This window comes from Pyricularia oryzae, chromosome 7 (genome assembly GCF_000002495.2).
Source record: "Pyricularia oryzae 70-15 chromosome 7, whole genome shotgun sequence".
NCBI lineage: Eukaryota > Fungi > Ascomycota > Sordariomycetes > Magnaporthales > Pyriculariaceae > Pyricularia > Pyricularia oryzae.
This window is the reverse complement of record NC_017854.1, coordinates 540068-560539: the sequence shown is the minus strand read 5'-3', so window position 1 is coordinate 560539 and position 20472 is coordinate 540068. Positions and strand designations below refer to the sequence as shown.

The window sequence follows — 20472 nt, the reverse complement described above, 5'->3', positions numbered from 1 at the left end:
CGTGAAAGGTGATAACACTTCCATAGATAAACCACTGCGTAAGTCATTGCCCCTGATTTTTTACTAATCCCTGCCGCAAAATAGATCGTTCTGCTTGTACCTAGGTAGGTACCTAGCTCATACATGTCATTCACTCCGTCAACCACCCCGTCTTCCAGTTACAAGCGAATTCGAAATGAAGAAAATGGTCCGACACTTTTACACCAGCGCCGAAATGTATTTTTACAATATATGCCAGTCGATTAAGATACAATAAAAACGCCTAAACAGAAAACAAGGTCCCGTGACGATTTCAGAGGCCATCAAAGACATAACCCGACGAAGCAGGCTCGACACACCTTCTCGACAGAAGAGGAAAGAGCGAACCTGTGCCCTTCACATTCTTCCTCAACAAATTTCCTCAGGTCTCAGACTTAGAATTATCAGAGTCCATTGACTCCTGATCCTGAGGGGAGCTCGGCCGCGACAGTTTGGCCTGCGCGTTTATTTGGCGAGCCATAGCCTCTACCGCCCTAGCCCGCTCGGTGCTCTTCACGGCAGGTGGCACGCTACTCCTGCCTCCCGGCGGTTGAGTCGCCATAAAAGCCACGAAATCTGCCAGTGTTTTCCTCTTCAATGGTGGGGCCGTCATGTCGGCCCTCATCATGCTCGGTCGCGGCACGCGCTGGCAATCTCCCCCCTGCGGTGGAGCTACTGGAGCTGCCGCCAATTCTGGTAGAGTCTTCCCTCGCGGCAGTTCAAGCGGCGCAATGGTTCCGCATGGCGCGGGTGGCCGCACGGCGGTGAGCTTCTCAGATCTGGGCTGTTGCTTTTGCATGCACACCGCGAATCCCGACACCGTCCTCCCAGCCTTTTCTTCCTCTTCCTTTTCCGCCATCAGGCGCTGCATCTCTCTTGCGATGAAGGAAAAGTGCTCACGCTCATCGTTTCTCAACCGGCGCATGGTCTGCTGCCGAACCGCCCGGAGCATCGACACGAAGCCGGCCTGCGGATCCCGGGATATCAGACCCCACTTGAGCAGAACCTCCTGCGCCTCGGACATTTCCATACTCTCGTTCATGAAGAGCATCAGCTTCCAGCTCTCTCTCCCCATCTCTGGGTGCGCCTTTCTGAGGAGCACGGATCCTCGGTAAAGAACCTCCTCTTTTACTCCCTTGGGCCGCATAAAGGCGAGGATGTTCAAGAACAGCAGAGACTTTTCTGGGATCTTGGAGAATGTGTCCTCCCATACGCTCGCGACGCTTTGCGGGTACCCTCCGCATGATTTCAACTCGTCGATCTCCTCCGCGTCGGGCTGGAGCCTGTACTTGTACATGAAGTCGCTCAGTGACAGTTGCCGCCGCACTATGAACCCGCTAGCCTGCTTGAGCGTAAGTGGGAGGTGGCCGAGTCGACACGCGATGCTGTTGGCGACCGATTGGTCGTCTGGGGATGGGTTGTACATCCCTATACTGTTCAACAAGAACTTGCCGCTCTCAGTGGGTTTGAATGGTCGGACATTGTGAACCAAGTCCAGCCCTCGTTCCTGAGCGCCTGTATGGTCTCGTGTGGTGATGAGGACCGAACCACGGCCGTTGCCTGGCCAGAAATTCTCCAAAATCTCCAGATCATCTGCTCCGTCGACTATCAAAAGCCAGGTTTGATCTGCCTCCGTGTTAGTCAACCTATCATTGGAATCTGAAAACAACCAAGCTGACTTACCTGTGTCGTTCAGCCAGTTGTGGACTTTGGTCATAGGAGACTGTGGTCCTTGAACCTCCGTCTCAACCAGCTGGGCAATTTCCTCAAAGCTCTCCCTCAACGTCTCGAGGTTGGAGGCGTTAACCCAAAAGATTGTCGAGTAATCTTTACGATGTTGAGCCACGTATTGATGTGCTATCTCAGTCTTTCCAACCCCACCGATGCCGAAAAGCACGAAAGATCTCAGCTGACCACACCCGGGTTGTCCAGGACTCAGCGCTATGGCAATCGCCTGAAGAGCATCCTCTCTACCATGGAAGCGAGAGCTGAATCGTATGGGGACATTGCCACAACACTGCCTCTTTTGGACCAGTCCCGGCCGATCTTGAGAATATTTACTTCTCAAGCATTCCGCTTCCGCAGTTGCCACCAGTTTTCTGTGCTGCCACACTGCCGACTCGCTCTGGATGGCGAGTCTGGTCCATGCCCTCTGATGAAGGAGCACGCGCTGGTGGGACCCAACGAACTGCATGGTATGCAATAGGTGCTGTGCCATCGATATGTACACATCGAGAAGAGCATCTTGGGCGCTCTGAGTAAGGTATCCCTCCTCTGTAGCGTGCAGCTGTGGCATGCCCAGGCACAACTCGCCCAGGGACGAGTTGATGTCGGCCGCCGCCTTGGTCGCTGTCTGTACCCAGCCCAGAGCGGCACGGCAGGCTATCCATGTACCAAGGACAGATGCGAGCAGCAGGTCTAATGGTTCCAGGTGGTACTGGAAGCTGAAGAGAACGGCGAGAAGGGCGGCAAAGTCAACGATAAGCTTCCAGGTTGGCAGATTCTGAGAGAATGGAGCCAGGACCCTGGTCGCGCGGGCGATGGACCTTTGGCTCTTCTTGGCAATGCCTGTCGGGTAGTCCAGGCCACCGACCTCGGCCAGCACGATCAGGTCATCGGCCTGGTCTACGACACGCTCAACAGCAAGTCGCCAGATGGGACTCGCCGAGCACTTGTCGGGATGGGGGCGACCTCGGGTTGAGTAGTCTGCACTCTTCTTGATTCTGCGCAGGGTCTGTCAGCAAGGTGCCCTTTTTGGTTGGATATGGCGATTAGGAGTGGGTGATGAGGGGATGCCGTGGGGGGCGTGCTTCTGTGGGGTCATGGTGTGTAAGTGCATGACACTTACTCGTTTGGGTAGATCATCTCGAACCGGAGTGGGGCGAGCCGTTTGACACACCTCCGAACGATATCTGGGGAATCAAGAAAGACAAACCTGTCCGGGGGTTCGGTGGCAGATACAAAGCAGGAGATGGCGAGCGAACTACCCCCTTCATATACTTCAAGGACGGTGACTGACGTGTGGCGCACCCACCATCAACTGGCGGGCTTGGCACAAGGGTTCGCCCTCGATCTGCAACCCCCCAGCCTTTTTTTACCGCATCGCATCGTGCTATCACCCACGCGTTCAGCCATGAGATGGTTGCATGCACCGGTGAGCGACCTCAACCCATGGCTAGCATGTTTTTTTTCGCTTTTCTTTCGAGCCGTCGTCAAGCGTGATGTTTACAACATGCCTTCGTGCTTTCTGAATGCAGGCAGCCGCTGCCCACGCGTTGCGTGAATGGTACAATACCACGTCGACGATCCCCACGGGTTATAACAGCCGCAGGGACCTTTGGCTCACCGGGCATCTCGCCGAGCATATTCTCCACCTTGTTATCCTCTTTTCTTCTGTCATCGTCATGTTCTCCGGTGGAGCGCCTTTTCCGCGTCACGACATTACAACCATCCTTTTTTTTCGGGCTCCTCCGCTTTGGTGGTCGCCGACATTTCTAATTGCTTTGTTGTTTTTGGCTCCCGTCATGGACATGGCTGGACGCCAGATGCGACAACGCCACGACGCCAAAACCCGGAGCGGTCTTTTTTGGGGGTGGGACGTACTGCAGGTGTATACTTTTTGCAATATCACATTTGGTTTACTCGCTCGACCGGGTATTCGGAGCGAGGAGGGGGTGTGAGAGCGCGTGTTCTTGTGCAACAATCTCTTAAGGCAGTCTTGTCCGGCATTCAAAAGGGGTAAGCATCTCGTCATGATGAGTACTCAAGCCCTATCTTGTTCCTTTATCTTTTGTGTCGCCCGTAGCAGCCTACAGAAGTTTTTATTTCTTTCTTCCTTTCAACGAGAATCGTGCTTGCTTACACCGGTCATTACGTCGACGACCATTTCACTATGGTTGTTGGTGGTGGAGGCAAGATAAAAACAAGAGTCTTTGCGTACGATCATTGGTCCTACCAGTTGTGCGTATCTGACCGATGTTTGATTTCGTCTCGAATATAGTACAAACGGGCAAAACTTGTACATTTCTGATTGCATATATATATACCATATCCCATATCCCGTCTGTTCCTCAATTCTGACAAGGTTGGGAAATGCGTGATGGGCGACAAGCTATGTGACGAATGAGAAAAATAATTGTGGTGGTGGTGTGGTTCCACCAATGATCAAATCCTCTCACGGTTTCCAGGAACCTGGGAAAATGGGAGGTAACGTACGCAACAATCCTAGCAATTGAAGGTGGTCTGTTTTCGTTTGTGTGTAATAATACAGTGGAAATATACCCTGAAACGAATGGTGGTTGGTTGTGTTTGTCCAGGTTGGGGGTAACCACCGCTAAAAGCAGAAAGCGAAAGGGGAGAAAAAGAAGAAAGCTCACGTCAGACCACATTACCCGCATCCCTGGGAAATTGGGTTTCTTCGGATGCGGTGGTGCCATCTTGTCAGTTATCACAAAAAAGATGTTCGGATGCGTGTGCGTGCGTTTGTGGAGGGAGCGGATTCGGCAGATGCGTAAAAGGGTGGGAAGGACAAGACGAAAAGAGGAAAAGAAGAAGAAATGGAAAAAAAAAGAAATTAAGCCACTGGTACGATGGGACCAAAAAGAACACACGCACCAGGCACACACACACACACACACACACACACAAGTTTCCCTGCCTTTGCTGCCAAGCTGCCTACCTACCTAGTCCGTACGCAGTTCTTTTGGCAGATAACAGCGTCGATCATTGAAATAACAACAAAACTTGACAGAGATCAAGAAAAGGAGCAAGAGAATGAGACAAAAGCAAAAAAGAAAGATAAGCGAACCAAAAATATTCTACCTGGTCCTTGGGGCGTTTTAGCGAGGGCTGAGGGAAGGGGTCTGGCCCCCCCTCGTGCTCCTGTATCCGTACAAGTGGAAAGAGGTCTACGGTAAATTTCCAAGCGAACCCGCCCTCTCGTCTACTTGCTCCGGAGCATGCTCCTTGGTGGACTGGTCTTGGTGATGTCAAAGGCGGCTCCTCGCCGCTCTCTCTTTCTCTCTCTCCCACGATGATCTTATTGGAGCATGAGGGGTTTAGGGAATGAGAAGCCATTACAATACTTTCCCGAAGGTCAGCTTATTGCATTGCCTTTGGGAATTTTTCCGAATTTTATCGCTTTAAATCCGTAAACCAACATTATGCTTTACCTGGATTGTCCAATACCATTCTTTTCTGACAAATCTTCTTTTTTTTCGCAATCGTACGAAAAAGCATGGGCTGCAGTCATGGTGCAGTGTGACCGTCAAAAGAATACCCCATGTGTTTGCCAATCATGGTTCCTTGGTGCTTTCAGGGAGGGGGGGGGTGCGTAGTTTTGCTTTTGTTTCCTTTTTCTCATCCGTTTCCTCATTGTTTTTCGTGTTTCTTTCCATGTGATAACTCCGTAATGACCTCCGTCATCGCTCACGGTAAACAAGCAATTCGCTGCATCTTTCCTGTCGCGGCTGTTTTTCGGAGCTCGTGCGAATAAATGGAGTGATGCAGGTTGGTACTGTGAATGCGGATGCGGGTGTAAGAAAGGGACACCTGCAGACTATCAGATCAGGCTCAGGCGGGGCAAGAATAGCCTGGCAGACTCCGCTCTTTTTGCTTCTTTGTAAGCAAGCAACCGATCTAGATACCTACCTGATTGTCGAATAGGATGGGAAATCGGTGTGTAAGTGAGAATAAACTAACGACAAGCCAGAGAATGACTTTTTTCACTTCGAGTACCTGACCTTGTTGTAGCTATCTTTTTGGCCAATTTTCTTACCATTTTCGCCTAGTGCGTTCTTTGGCAGCCTCTATCTTACCTCTCTATATATCTTCTTTTTCTTACTCATTTGTTGCTTTTATTTTACGTAAAGCAAAAAAGCAGGTTTCTTCTGCATCGCAAATCTCGCTGCAAGCTCGCAGAGCTATCCGAAGGAGCGGCATCGCAAAAAAAGAACACAACGCCTCTTCTCCACGGGCGGGACTCGACAGGTTGCACGAATCAAAGTACAAGGAATTATATAGACTTGCCAAGTCCCAGGATGAGGCTAGACTGGCTTCTTCGTGCCTGTGTTTCCCTATCAAACAAATTACCCGGTTTTTGTATTCCAGTACAAGATGCTGCTAACCGAGGAGGCGATGGGATTCTCCGTTATCCACTTGCACCCTGTTATTTGTTTTTTTTTCTGTCTCGATTCCCGTATTCACGCCAGGAGGACCCCCAGGACCCCTTGGCGGCGGGCTTGTCAATCCGTACAACAAAGTAAAAGCTTGGGGTTGACGCTAGAGAGAACTGGGCTACGATCTGATGACGGAGCACCTCACTTTTTTTTCCTCGTTTCTTTTCTTTGTCTTTCACTTTTTCCCCTTTCTCGTCCCCCCGAAGCTGATGACGATCGAATGACATGATCCAGTCAGACAGATAACGGAAATAAGCCAGCAAAAAACGAGCAAAAAAAAAAAAAAAAAATATGGCTGCCGGCCCGGCGCCGAAAGAGTAATCTCGTGGGTCTAATGGTGGGAACCATCTACCTTGCCGGCCGGGATCACTTCGGGAAGCTGTCCGTCCAAACTGTGATGGAAAGGGGTCTTGGCTTTTCGGGGGGAACCTGTGTTTGATGCGGGGCTCGGTTGTCATTGAATGCGGCTCTCTCAAGTGTGCACATCAAAATTTATTTGATCAGTAATTATATATGTACGTTGTGTTGTAGAAATGCATCCAGAAAGGCATGGACCCTTATTTGGCGCGAAGACTAATTCTTAATCATGGTCTGCTCATCCCCCAGCAAAACAAATGAGGGACACTATCCTTCCAGTAACCGGTTCTCATTGCAAGTTGTCGATTCTGGCTGGGGCAGACAATACGAAATACGTATAGTATCTGTTTGTTTTCTTGTGTTACTGCCAAGTGTTTAGTCGGTAACAGAATATGCAATATTCCGTTGTCATTTCTTACTTTTTCTTTTTCTTTTGCTAGAGGGACAAGAGATGAAAAAAAAATAGAAAAAGAGACAGCAAAGATCCGGCGATCTGTCCATACGTCTGTTATTTGTCCTATCCACTTGACATGCCAAAAAAGAAACAACCACTGCAAGGAAAAGACGCGCGGTATTGTGCAGTGTGCATACTACCTCCCTTGCCTTCCTTCCATGCAACGACGTGGATCCCCTCCCCTCCAAGAAAGCGATTCGCCCATAACAAAAGAGGCAAAGCACAAAACACCACCAAATGCGGACCGAGACTCCTGACAAGCTGCCTTGCAAGCAGTAAAAAAAGGCCAAGCAGCGTTGCATGGGGGGAATTTGTGACGCGGTTGCTTGTGATTGGTTGCGTCTGGGGGTCTTTTTTTTTGTTATTCTGCAAACCCTTTTTTTTTTTTTTGTTTTTTTTTTTGGGGGGGGGGGGGGGGGGGGGTAGTATGTCGATGCAGATGGAACTGTACGATGGACAAGGGAAAATCAGGAGAAGAAGCAAAAGGAACGATAATGAAACATCCCCGTAGCCTAGCAAGCCTAGATCATCAAACGTGCCCTCTATCACTCACTTTCCCTGCAGTAGCATCATCGTGACAATCGAAGCTATCAAAAAATCACGTCCCTTGGCAGAAAAAAAAAAGCCTCACGATCCATTCTAAATCTGGGCAACAGCAAAATCGACGGATGTCGCCGCGGGCCTAAGAGAGAAGAAAAAAAGCAACGACGAAGGGGAAATCGACAAGTCGGACCCCCGCGGGTTGCAAAAAAAACAAAACAAAAGTTGTTTGGTGACGGGAAAAGCTGTTACGGCCGGTGACAAGTGAAGTGGAAAAGGGGCTTCTTCGGGCTGGAATGGAACAAACGTTGGGTACAGTTTGGGTGGTACAGAGTGCCATATTTCCAGCTCAAGGTTCGAAACGTGCACCCGAAGAAACTTGACAGATGCACAGAAAAAAAGCAGGGTGGGAAGGGTACAGCAGCTGGACGTGCCTTTGAAAAAGGTCATCTGAGCAGTTTTGACAGGAGCAATGATCAGCAAAAAAAAACAACCGGCTTATCGATGCCTCAAACCCGAAAAATGAACAGCAAAAAAAAGAGACCATGCACTCGACGAAGCGCTGGCTGTTCGCCACTTTGCTGCACTCCTACCACTCCTCCCTCCCTACATACGTTTCCTGCACGTTCATGCAAGCCCGCGACATCAAGTTTCTACCTAATTTCTTTCCAGATCCCATCACAGACTTGCGATTTCCCCCTCGATGGAAAAGTAAGCCGCCAAATCAAATTAAAAACAAAAAAAAAACCGTTCGTCAAGATCTTGCCGGCAACGCTTGTACCCACCGGCATACCCATCACGCGATACGTTTCTCCTGCTTGTGCTCTTTTTCTTTTTCTTGTTCTCCCCCCCTTTCCCCAGCGCAAAGGGAACAGGTCAAACGTCGGAAGCGATCCAATCGCAAAATAGCCTCAGGAAATTCCCAAGAGGTGGTGTGTTGATTACTACTAAGCAACCCTGCCATAGGCAACACGATGACGAGAAAGAATGAAGGGGAAAAAGAAGAGAAAACGAAAAAAAAAAGAAAAAGCAAAATAGACGATCCCGACTATACCCCCCACCCCCGAACTATACAGCAACCCCTTAGATGATAACCTCTAGCGGGGACCTCCGACATTTAGCCTCCCAGCAGCATATACAATTGTACGCCCCCGTCGCCTGCATGGTGGATGCGGTATCTCTTGCAGCAGGGTATCAAGTGACTGTGGTCTTGGATGCAGTCGTCGTGGCCATGCCCGTCCCCAGGAATTCCTTGACAACTAGCACCCGCAAGTGTCTAGGTCCAGAGGCTATCACTGGTGCCGAGGGGGGCAGTTTCTCCAGCTTGAAAACCCTCCTCTTTGTGCGAGCACCAACCTCACGCATGGCCAGTCAACATGCGCAAGAAAGAAAGGCTCAAATCATGCAAAGCTCGTCTTTGGACAACTGCTCTCTGCCTGTAGCTGTCGTCAGAGTCTTGAGGAAGGAATATCGAAGGCATCTTGTTGAACGACGACTAGCCTCAACATTGCCGAACGGGCCCGGCCGACTGGCCATCGGTACCCAAGCTCCCAAATCAGAATCAATATCGCAGCGGTTATCTTTCTTTAGGTATCAATTCATCGTAGCGTGCGGCCGTGGCTAATCTAGCTCGAGAAACAAGCAATGACCCATGAAAGCAAAGGAAAAGTAAAACGAACCTTGGCCGTAGAAAAAAACGGGTACTTGAGATGATGTGAACACATCGCAGAAGGAAATCGGTGCTTTGCCAACATGTCTATTAGCAAATAATGAAACGTGAAAGCATCCCGAGCATTAGCTTCGGCTTTCTAGGTTGGGTCCCATCGATTGTCGGCGAGAAAATAGTATAATAAAGTGCACCGACGTATTGGTGAAATGAAAGACGAAAAAAAAAGACAGAAACTCCTCGTTTTGATGATATCTTTCCAAACATTGATCTTCCCCCATGCTCCCGGAACCAATACCTTCGTAGATCCCTCCTTCCCTTGTCTATCGGAATCGGGCTCTGCACCGCCCCATGACCTCTCCTTGGCACACCAACTCGGCGCTAAATTCGGAACCATCAAGCGTCAGGTAAATGTCAAAGTACACCCTGTAAAATGTTCCCTGCGGCGTATCCATGCGCTCAAAGTCCTTCTCTAGGTTCTTGCGCGAAAGGTCCGAAGTCAGGGTCACGACCTCCTTGATACCTATTCATCCGAAACATTCATTAGTCCTCCTATCTTTCAACCTTGGTGTATGGGTAACGCTGGGGAGCAGTCGACTTACGAGGGTCCTTGGTGTACTCCGGGCAAACATCGTCGTCGCAGGCGTACAGAATATCCTCGTACATGAGCGTTGCGCCCGGTGCGACCTGCCTGAAAAATGAAACCTTGACCGGCTCTCCGATCTTGACTTTTTGTCCCTTTTGGACGAAGATTTGCCTGGTGAATTTACACCTATCCTTTCCGTCGAGGGACGGAACACGGTAGGCCTCGGGGTGGTATCCTTCCTTAAACGGCTGCAGAGTTGCCATGAGGTAGTGTCGTCGAGCAACACGGTGTGTAATGACCCTTTCTGTGATACCGGCAGTGACCGCACCCTTCACGATAGCAGCTACTGAGTCCATGGGCCGTACAACCTTGGACTGGAACTGTGGGGGTACGTGCAGCTTGATCTGCTGGAAGAGATACTCGGATGCACCAAAACCACCAACCACCAAGATGTTCTGGAGCGTCCTGTTCTGCGCCTGAATGGCGATGATCTGGTTGCGCACGAGCTCAAGAATGCGGTTAACAACAGGCTCGAAGCACTGCAGAATCTCCTCGTTGGTGAAGGTCATGTAACCCTCCTCGATGCCTGCCTCGGGGAACTCGGCCTCGATACCGACGTCAACGGCCCACTTCTGTCCGTTGTTACGGAAATCCGCCTTGATACGGTTCTCAAAGTCCATGATGCACTTGGCGTACACACGACCAGCGGTCTTTGAACCGTCGGGGAGCTTCATCTTGCGAATCTTGGTACGCAGGATGTTGCTGAAGTTACGGTTGAGCGCAGTAGATCCGCAGGAATCACCGGAACCTGCAGTGCACTCGGCTACTGTGAATGGATTCTCATCCTCAACCTCGTATGCGATCAAATCGACAGTACCGCCACCACAATCGACAATGAGCACAGCATCGTGCACCTTGAGGTTGAGCAGACCGGTCTTGGAGCAAAACAGCGCAGCAGCCTCGGGCTCACTGACCAGGGTCAGCCTGTTGTCATTCTCATCGCGGAGGAAGCCGGCCTGAATGGCGGCCGCCCTCGTTGCAGCCTTGCCAGCATCATTCCAGATGGCGGGGACTGTAAGGTAGTAGCGGATGTTGCGCTCCTCTCGGTTAAACACCTCACCCAAGGTCTTTTGAAGGGCTGAGCGCATCGCCTGGCGAAGCTTGAAGAGGTAGTCGGCGGCAACATCGATTTCAGACTTGCCCGGAGGCAGAGGAGGCAAGTTGATGGGGTCGATGTAGGTGTTTCCTGACAGCATCAACTGCAGCTTGAACCACTCGACCTTTTGCACACCCGGTTTAGGGTAGCCGGTTGGTGCAAGCGCATCGGCGATATCGGGGCCCCATCCGACGACCTTTTGGTATTGGTCGTAGTATAGAACAGTGGGAATCTATGGTATGATGTCAGCCATATGCTCGAGAAAATTGCACAAGGGGGAGGGACAAGGCCACACAAGCAGAAGTCATGGTGATGCAACCAGCTTTTTCATGCTGAAGATCTCTGCCATGCCAATGTAAACTTTCTGTTCTCACCTTTTGTTTTGTGTATGAACCAGCACCAGGCCATTCGGTAATGATATCCTCCTTTGCCTCGTTGTTTGTCGCGAACGCGAAGGCGACGCCGGAGAAGGTTGTGCCCTAGAAGAGATAACAAAGGTCAACGAGATGTCCAAAATTAGACGGCTGCGTGGTGACATGCACAGATGGATTGGTTTACTCACAAAGTCAATGCCGACAATCAATTGTGCCTTGCTCCTGCTGTTACCTTCAACCTCGGCGGCGGCACTTCTTTGGTACGGACCACCAAGCGGCATGTTGCCCTGGGGCTGGGGAGGACCGGGAGGCGGGTATCCTTGGGCACCAGCGTAGCCCGGAGGGCCACCAGCACCAGGCGGAGGGCCACCCATGGGCGGCGGGTAGCCGGTGACGCCCTGGGCGCCCGTGTTGATCGGAGGTGGACCGCCAATCATTTGCGAAGGAGGAGTGCGATTCTGACCTTGGTTGAGAGGGCTCTGGCGACCGAGGGGGGGAGGACCGCCTTGGGGAGGGTAGTTTGCCGTATAACTAGGCGGGCGAGGACCAGCGCCCGGATGATTCATTGGCAGGCTCTGTTGGGAGGAGGTTGAGGCGATCGAAGGCGCAGGACCGGCAGCAGGACGAACGTTGGCAAAAACGGGTGGAAGCTGGGGCGGGCCGGGTGGGATCTGCGAGGGGGGACCAGCGGGAGGAGGGGTCCCGGATTGCGAGTTTGGTTGCTGGGTCGGCGTCTCGGCTTGAATGCTGGCAGTTGATCGACGTTTTCCAAAACCCAAGGCTTTGAAGCGCGAGTTCATAGAACTCATATGGAATGAACAAGTGGCGTGCGCTTGTCGAAGGTAGTGGTGGCAGGAATGTTACGAGGGCCCAGGTCGAAGGGGGGGTCAGGCAAGATTTGGGTTGTGTCAGCACGCCCAGCACAGACGAGTGAGGGGCCGATTCGGTTTTGAGAAATGGAGACCACCAAGCGTGGCGCCGGGTTGCGTTGACTTAAGACGGCTCAACGACAAGGGACCAGGTCGACTGCAGGACCAGGCCAGGACGTCGCTCTTGTCGACTCGAGTCAACCTGAGGATCGTCGGGGCAGCGGCACTACCACACCGACTGCGCCTTGGGTGTCCTTGACAAAAGTCGAATTGAAGGAGACAGTAGACCCCGTGGCAAATGGCAGGACTTTGACGGGGAACACGGCGGGGAAGGGTTGGGCAGGACTGGGCGGGCTGGTGGTATTCTAGACTAGACGCAGGGCAGGCTATGGTGGATCGATCATAAGCAAAAATGCGCGGCAGAGCGAGCAATAATAGCAAGCAACAGCCGGGCGGCAAAAATACCGACCTGACCTGACTGGCCTATCTAGGTAGTGAGGGGGAGGGGCGAGCGACAGCGATTCCAATCAGTGAAACAATCAATCCACAATGGGCGTGTCTAGAGGGCAGCAAGAAGTGAAAAATTAGTGAAAGACCTGTTCTTTTTTTCCTTTTTGATTAGTGGGCTGACTCTGTCGATTGCGACTCTGAATTGCGAGGTGATGAGGTGCGGAGCTCTCCCGAGTCCTACGTGAGATGGTGCTGCAGGCAGACAAGCAAGCACCTATTCTCAGGACCCCAGGACGGCCAATACTGGAGCCCAGGGCAGAAAGCAGCAGCAGCTTGAGGCGGGCCGGTGTACCTCCACTACCAGGAAGGGGGCTGTACCATCCATACCTTATCTTCCTAGCCGGTGACAAGCTCCGGCACAGCACGGGCAGAACCAACGAAACGGTCGTGACAGCTCCAGAAGGGCCGTTCTATTGGATCAAAATGCAGTGGGGCCCCCGCAAGCGCAGCCGTGCACTAAACCTCCACTTTTGAAGCTGACTCTTGTTCGACTTGGTTGATGGATCACCTCTTTGGAACAACTTGATGAGAAATCAAGCTACCTCCTTGTTTGGACAATTGTGTTCCGACTTCCGGAAAATCTTCCGTTTTGTTGCGTCTTATCAACGGGGATGAGCTCTCTTCCTTTTTTTTGCTAAAGAAAGCTAGCGGTTCCGGGAGCGCTAATTGAGGAATTCGGATTTTTCTTCTGTCGATGGACGGGAACCAAAAAACGTCACGTAGCGTCAATGGACGTGCAGTGCAGCTGACTGCTGGTAAGGCTGAGGTAGCGGTGCGAGGTGGGGTCAAAATCAAGATATTAGCGTCGGCAGCTTAAGATGGCATGGAGGTCATTAGATGACATTCGGGGCAGGAGTGAAGCGTTGGAGGAAATCAAGAGAATGTTGGTTCAAATAAATTCAGTTTTACTCGAGGAGAGTTACCATATAGGGGCAGTTGCTTGTGTTGATCGTGTGAAAACTCTTTTTTGAAGCAGAAGGTGAAGAAGATTACAAGCTGACGTTGACCCAAGTCAATAGCTAAGAATGTGATGACACAAATGATGGACACAATCGAACAAAGATCGACCAATAGCTCCCTAAACGTCCGTCCTGGCTCACTAATCCGTCTTTCCGTCTTTGTCAGGGAAAGGAAGCCCATTGCAGTATGTAACTCCACGGGGATGAAAAAGTTTACGTTGTTTTGCAATTGCCTCATTGTCTGTTTATAATGCTGCTTTCTGCTTTAGGCCGTCAAGAGTACCTAGTGACCAAGCTTGTCTCTGGCAACCGACATCTCGAAAATTCTAGAACAAGTAGCTGCTACATAGCTACCTTAGGTAATCTAGGCAAGCAAATGTTATCATATATAGGGCCTACTTCGTAACTTTTTGCCATCAAATGTTTCGATGGTGACTTTGGCGGTTGGGGGTTGGGGCCTCGAGTAGTAAAGTAATCAACAGCTTACTCGAGAAACCACCAAAATCCTGGCAAATGTACCTTACTTTAGAAAAGGTATAAGCACTAAGGCCAGTTATGCATTCGATCCGTATAAGGTCTCATTCTATTGAATCCATCCAATTTAAGGGGGGAAATATGAAAACCTGGCGATTGTAGCACAGAGAGAGATAATGTAGATATATACCTAGGTACTGCGTATAACGATCAATCAGTCTATACAGTGAGCATCGCCAACTGGTGGGGTCGAATCTACTATGATACTTACTGCGCCATTCATTCTTTGAGCGAGAACGAGGCCAGAGCACAACCACAACCAGACAATCGTCGCGAAGGTACCTTAGTCAATGGCGGGGCTGGGTCCTGAAGTGTGGCCTTGGGCCCCTGTTCCCTGAAAACCCCAATCCAGGACTTTTTTTTTCTGGATCCAGTCAAGCCGGTACCCTAGTCCGTAGGACTTTTCCCCTGTGGCTGAGGATGTGCAGGTCCTTCCGAAAGCGACTGCGAGCTGCCAGCGTCCTATGTAATTGAGGCGGTGGTGCTGCTAAGCCGCACTTGTGAACCCCGCATATGGCCCCAAGCGAGCCTTAAGGATTCAAGGGATCAATCAATATCTCTATAACTACCTATTTGTCATAATGTAATTGCATAGTGAAGCATGAGCTAGTAAATGTACATTTACAGTAACGCTGAAGCCAGTGGCAAAAACAATTCGGTGACCGGATCGACCCGAGCCTCAGTTCGGTGGGGGTATGACCAGACTACCACGTATCTACCAGGAGGTAGGTACCTAGGTAAGGTACCTACCTATCTTGGCATGATAAGCCACGGATGCTCCGGTTGCTGAAACTCGCCATGCTACGGAATCCTTACTCGTCCTCGAACGACTTGCTCTATGTGGTACGATGGCAGCTTGTGATAGGAAATTGACAACATTGCAAAGAGATGGATGCAAAATTTAACAATGCCTCGCCGGCCACCACAGAATTTATTGTTAGGGATACAGCAGTATATTATTGTATTTGTTGCACAGGTGTCTACTACGCGGCCCGTCTGCCACTACATTTGCGACCGACCTGGACGAGACCTGCATGAAAATTCTCAGCCTATGCGAAGCATAATCTAAACAATGTGTTTAGTCCACGCTAGTTGCGGCTTTTACATCCACCTTGAGTGGGTGGATTCATGAGTGTCATAGATATGGTTGCAAGATCAATCATCGCTTGCGTGTCTTTTTTTCACGCTAAGAATGTCGGCGTTCTGTCAAGACATACATCTCCTAACGCATGAAGATAGACAATAATTACACATGTGTCGAGAATCCGACTGGCAATTTGATATTTTAACCTGAATGCGGACCCTGCATGCAGTAGCCCATAGGCATGACTTTTAGTCTGGTCTCGTCCCTTTTGACTCCTGCAGACTTTGAAGTGTGCCAAAATGTGCCGAGCACCCTTAGAAGCACGACATTTCTCTGACGTTGGAGCCCTTACCAAACAAGACCATGGTATTTAACCAATATGCAAATCATCAGGTTTGCGGCTGGCTTCGGATATGCATGACCTTCGATAATGCACCTAATACGTACTTTCGTATTTGAGCTCCAATCCAACGGGAGTCGGGGGTGCCACGTGATCCAATATTCTCAAAACAATGGTTTATGCACAATTACTGAAACTGCAACCCTTCGGATGTCAATGAGCAACAAATTCGAACAATTCCTTTGCTTTCCATTTGAATCTCAACTTGTACTATGTGGAAATCGTCACGCGCCTCCATACACGTTTCAAACTCCCCCGGACTGCTGGTAGACAGAGACATCGGATAGATGTGCGCGCAGTTGCCAACTCCACACCAGGGAACTACCTGGGTCTACTTATTGATTGGCAATTAAGTTTTGATCAAGGCGTCTGAATGGCTGCGCCTTGCACCGATGGAGAACGCGGGGAAACCGAACCGGAGCAGCCTGACGTGCGATGTCAAGAGGCATTGATGGTAAACAGACGATCGTGTCTCACTGGATCCAAGCTGGCGGCGCCTTTAAATGAGGAGATGAGGGCCCCCACAGTCGTAGATTGGATTGCCATTTTCCCCAACAAGAAAATGGCGAAAGCTGTCGTCAGAGGCCCGAGCCAAGCGAGTGATAAACCTCCGAAGATAGACGCAAAACAGGATCTTTTTCTCTTTTTTTCCTCAGTTAACTTGCATTCTGTGAATCTACAGTTCTGGAGATTTTGTCAGTTTTTCACTGATCTCTCCAAACGAAGCTCCTGTTACATTGCCCCAAATCGCCCCCTGGTAGAATTCCTTCGTCACCCACCCCCTTTCCCCTCTTCGATCTTGATCTTTCCCGCCACTTTTTGCTGCGTCGGACCAGGGAGGAGACAAGGCAACCTGGGACCAGACATTGCAGCAATTGTGTCGGTGAAGCCTGAGCGATCCAAGTTCTTTCTCTCCGCCATTTACCTTCAGTTTCTACTATCATCTTGCTTCGCACCTTTTCATTTCTTACAGTAATTTATAATTTGCGAGAGCCCAGTCAAACGTTGTATTCGTGTGCTGTTAAGCTGCATGCTCTTCGCCTAGCCGTGCCGCTCTAGCGATCGAACCGTGCCGGGATTCGTGGTACGCCGCTTTGCACAACTCGAATCCATTCTTTTTATTTGTCTGCCGTCGACCCTTTCTGGTGGTTCACGAGGGAGAAAAAAGATACCTCTCCACGATATAGCGACGATCAACCCAACGACTATCGGGACGTATATGTACACCCAATTAATACGATAATTCGAAAGCCACCAAAAAGTGACACCTCGGCGCACTGCTGAAACCCTGTCCTTGCAGTAGGAGGAAAAGCCACGTCGACAGCGTCCTGCAGCCGTGACAGGCTGGCCACCAATACCCGTACACTGTAGAGGCAACGAGTACAGTACTCTATCGTCTTTGGCCGCATCTCGGGATTGACGCCGCCGCCGACTGCATGTTCCCAGTTGGTGGCAGACCTCTGGAAGCGACACTTAAGATGGCTAGCAGGGAGATGAGCAACGGTATGGCGGACACTATGGAAAACGCGCATACCAAGAGTCAAAAACAAAATCGAAACATTTTTCATATTGTCACCGTTGGGTTTCTGATATTAGCAGTGGTGAGTAATGGCCCCCCAAAAATTTCTTTCACATATCTGCTATCTATCTGCTCCTTGTCCCATTTTCCCTGGATGTAATATGCCTGCTTCTACCCTGCCCAGCCCCAGCACTACGACATTTCCCTCTACCCAGGAGTCAATTCTGTGCCAAGGAATCAAATCTTAGTAATCGCAGCGACTACTGAATGGGTTCTTTCTCGTCCCTCCGTCAATACTGCCCCACCTTCCCTTGTCAACATAACATCATCACCCACCAGCTTGGCCTCGTGCGACTGGATCTCCCCGCATTTATAGCACGTCGTGCCTGCTATTAAATTGGCGCATGCGCTACTTTGATCGTCCAAGTTCAATTGAACTCTCCGGCATATTCGGGCCTATTTTCCAAAGGTTGTTTTTTGTGTCTTTATCTTTTGCTAAAAACCAAAACTCCTCCCCCGTCTCTGTTTAGGGTCTTCAAGTTATTCTTCGTGACGCAAAGCTGCAGTACTCAACGTTGCTCGAGGTCAATCCTTTCCTGCGCGGATTACACTCTCCAGCCGCACAAGCAACGATCGACGAGCCAGCCGTCTGCGAAAACCAGCCATTTCCCACCGCTGCACCGACCTCGAGACCCCTCAAGATGCCTTTGGCAGCAGAGACAAAACGCATCGTCGACCAGTTCGAGTACACGGACGACGATGTGAACAAGGGAGTAAAGGAGTTCCTCCGTCAAATGGGTACGTTCGCCACGTTGTGCAGCAGACTTTTTTATGCGGCTTTATCCATTCTTTAGACTAGCCCAGGGCTAACAAATCGGCGGCCTGTCATTAGACGAGGGTCTCGCTAAGGACGGCACCAGCTTAAGCCAGATTCCTACATATGTCGCAGCCGTTCCTTCTGGCAAAGAACAGGTACGTAGATCCCGCTGCATGCTACTTAGCCGCGCGCTCCCCGCACCTCTACAAACCAACCCCAAAATATGCCAAGGTCGAACCAAGACCCTGCGTCTAACGTCTGTATTATGACAGGGTCTTTATCTTGCGGTTGATCTTGGCGGAACAAACTTCAGGGTTTGCTCGGTTCATCTCAATGGCGACAACACGTACGACCTCAACTTCAACAAGGTCGCGATCCCAAAGGAGCTCATGGTTGCCAAGACTTCCGAAGAACTCTTTGCCTTCCTCGCCAAGCAGATTGAGGTTTTCCTCAAGGACCACCACGAGGATCACTTCGAGTCCCTGAAGCGCCGCCGAGAGGCCACCAGCGCCACCAATGGATATCGCGAGGAGGATGTCTTCAGGCTGGGTTTCACCTTCAGCTTCCCCGTGGACCAGGTTGGTATTAACAAGGGCAACTTGATCCGGTGGACCAAGGGTTTCGACATCGATGACACTGTCGGCAAGGACGTCTGTGCTTTGCTCCAGGCTGAGCTCGACAAGCTCAAGCTGCCTGTGAAGGTGGCGGCCTTGGTCAACGACACTGTCGGTACCCTCATGGCTCGCGCATACACATCGCCGAGCAAAAAGGGAACCATTCTTGGTGCCATTTTCGGAACGGGTACCAACGGAGCATACATGGAGAAGTACGACAGCATCAAGAAGGGCCTCAAAGGAGCCGACTATGTCGACACAACGGGCGAAATGATCATCAACGCAGAGTGGGGATCCTTCGACAACCAGCTCAACGTGCTTCCCAGCACACCATGGGACGACGCCCTGGACCGCGAAAGCAACAATCCTGGCGTCCAGATGTTTGAGAAGCGGGTATCGGGCATGTTTCTCGGCGAGATTCTGCGTCAAGCTGTCGTGGACGCAGTCAAGAACGACAAGGTGCAGCTTTTCAAGCAGGTGCAGGTTAACTCGAGCTCTTCACGACTGTTCACGTCATATGGCGTTGACAGCGCCATCATGTCAGATGCAGCAGAGGACAACACTCCAGAACTCGCCACGCTTCGCAAGAAGCTCAGCTCAGAGGTTGGTCTCAATGATGTATCGGTCGAGGATGCGCAAGCGTTCAAGGCTATATCTGCCGCTGTTGGCCGACGTGCAGCTCGTCTCTCAGCCGTTGCTGTTGCAGCTGTGGTCCTGAAGACGGGCAAGCTGACTCACCCGGATTGGAAGGGTGAGCAGATCGACATAGGTGTCGACGGCAGTCTTTTCCAGTTCTACCCTCAGTTCCCCGACATGATCTACGAGGCGCTGAGGGTGATCGATGGCATCGGTGAGAAGGGAGCTGAACAAATCACGATTGGGCTGACTCAGGACGGCTCTGGTGTCGGTGCTGCGCTCATTGCTCTGATTGCGGCTGAGATGGAGAAGAGTGCTTCGGGGTCGAAGTAGAGACAGTATTGGAAGTCATGAGCGCGTATGTTGAATGAGTTGTGGAGGGCACGATCAAGAGAAACGTGGTGATGATGTTAATGATAGCGTCTGCTGCTAACTATTTTGGCATATTTTATAAATATCCCGTCCCTGTTGAGGATGTTTGTTTTGTGAGACATGATCAAAACCATTTTATAGGGCAATATATACTTTGAGGTCGAACCCTGACGGTGATTGGACCCCTCGAGCCTCTGTTGCTCATCAGCCACAGGTTGCAAACCCCTCGTCCGACAGTCGTCCAATCAGAAAGCATCTGATGAAGGTCGCAATACTTCATAGTCTGTCCGTAAGTAATTACGGCATCCCAAATGCGCGCTTCAGAGACTACGCGCTATTATCTTGTGTGCCTAAACCCAACACCAAGTCAGGACTGCGACAGGGTAATCACGCTTCAACCAAGTGAGTGATGTGAAAGCCCGGCACAGTGGAAAATTTGATGTGAACAATGCGTTTACCCGTCTGCATTACTCGCTGCAAATTGTGGATCGCATCGGGGAATAATGATTCACGAAGCTCAAAAGACTGGCTCGTCGGTCGTTTCAACTTCTAGCCTGCATCATACCACCCTAGTGACTCGGGAGAGACCTGTATCTGATATGAGTATGCGGCACTCTCTAGAATCCTTTGTTACTATTGGTCTGATTTTCCGAATGTCAGATGGCTTTATTATAACGATATCAGACTGTGATCCGGAATACAGATGAAAGAAAAGCACAACGGAAAAAGGCTGATATTTCCAAGACCGCAGCTCACCAAGATGCATAAATATGTACCAGACCCTCCGCACAAGCCTTGACAGCAAAACCACCTACTTTTGCCCGCATTCAT

The 20472-nt window shown here is 50.6% G+C and overlaps 3 protein-coding genes across 3 annotated transcripts; 1 reads left to right on the top strand and 2 right to left on the bottom strand.

Moving 5' to 3' along the window:
- Positions 1-185: 185 nt before the first annotated feature.
- MGG_03038 (uncharacterized protein) lies at positions 186-2978 on the bottom strand. The gene is made up of 3 exons (XM_003720597.1): positions 2867-2978; positions 1702-2741; positions 186-1644 (listed from the first exon to the last, which is right to left on the bottom strand). Exons 1-3 carry the CDS (start codon positions 2881-2883, stop codon positions 401-403), a joined length of 2301 nt encoding a protein of 766 aa, XP_003720645.1. The 5' UTR covers positions 2884-2978; the 3' UTR covers positions 186-400.
- A 6132-nt stretch (positions 2979-9110) lies between these two features.
- Positions 9111-12992, bottom strand: MGG_03039 (hsp70-like protein). Its single transcript, XM_003720596.1, has 4 exons — positions 11516-12992; positions 11328-11432; positions 9814-11185; positions 9111-9734 (listed from the first exon to the last, which is right to left on the bottom strand). The coding sequence occupies exons 1-4, from the start codon at positions 12134-12136 to the stop codon at positions 9535-9537; spliced, it is 2298 nt and encodes a 765-aa protein (XP_003720644.1). The 5' UTR covers positions 12137-12992; the 3' UTR covers positions 9111-9534.
- A 3217-nt stretch (positions 12993-16209) lies between these two features.
- MGG_03041 (glucokinase) lies at positions 16210-19813 on the top strand. Its single transcript, XM_003720595.1, has 3 exons — positions 16210-18000; positions 18095-18174; positions 18292-19813. The coding sequence occupies exons 1-3, from the start codon at positions 17904-17906 to the stop codon at positions 19600-19602; spliced, it is 1488 nt and encodes a 495-aa protein (XP_003720643.1). The 5' UTR covers positions 16210-17903; the 3' UTR covers positions 19603-19813.
- The last annotated feature ends 659 nt before the right edge of the window (positions 19814-20472 follow it).

Coding starts and splice junctions, on each gene's coding strand:
- MGG_03038 (XM_003720597.1), bottom strand. Junction 1,645..1,701: donor CAACTGGCTGAACGACACAG/GTAAGTCAGCTT, acceptor ACACGGAGGCAG/ATCAAACCTGGCTTTTGATA.
- MGG_03041 (XM_003720595.1), top strand. CDS start 17,904: ATGCCTTTGGCAGCAGAGACAAAACGCATCGTCGACCAGTTCGAGTAC. Junction 18,001..18,094: donor GGAGTTCCTCCGTCAAATGG/GTACGTTCGCCA, acceptor GCCTGTCATTAG/ACGAGGGTCTCGCTAAGGAC. Junction 18,175..18,291: donor TTCCTTCTGGCAAAGAACAG/GTACGTAGATCC, acceptor GTATTATGACAG/GGTCTTTATCTTGCGGTTGA.
- MGG_03039 (XM_003720596.1), bottom strand. CDS start 12,136: ATGAGTTCTATGAACTCGCGCTTCAAAGCCTTGGGTTTTGGAAAACGT. Junction 11,186..11,327: donor GTTCATACACAAAACAAAAG/GTGAGAACAGAA, acceptor ATCATACCATAG/ATTCCCACTGTTCTATACTA. Junction 9,735..9,813: donor GGAGTACACCAAGGACCCTC/GTAAGTCGACTG, acceptor TCGGATGAATAG/GTATCAAGGAGGTCGTGACC.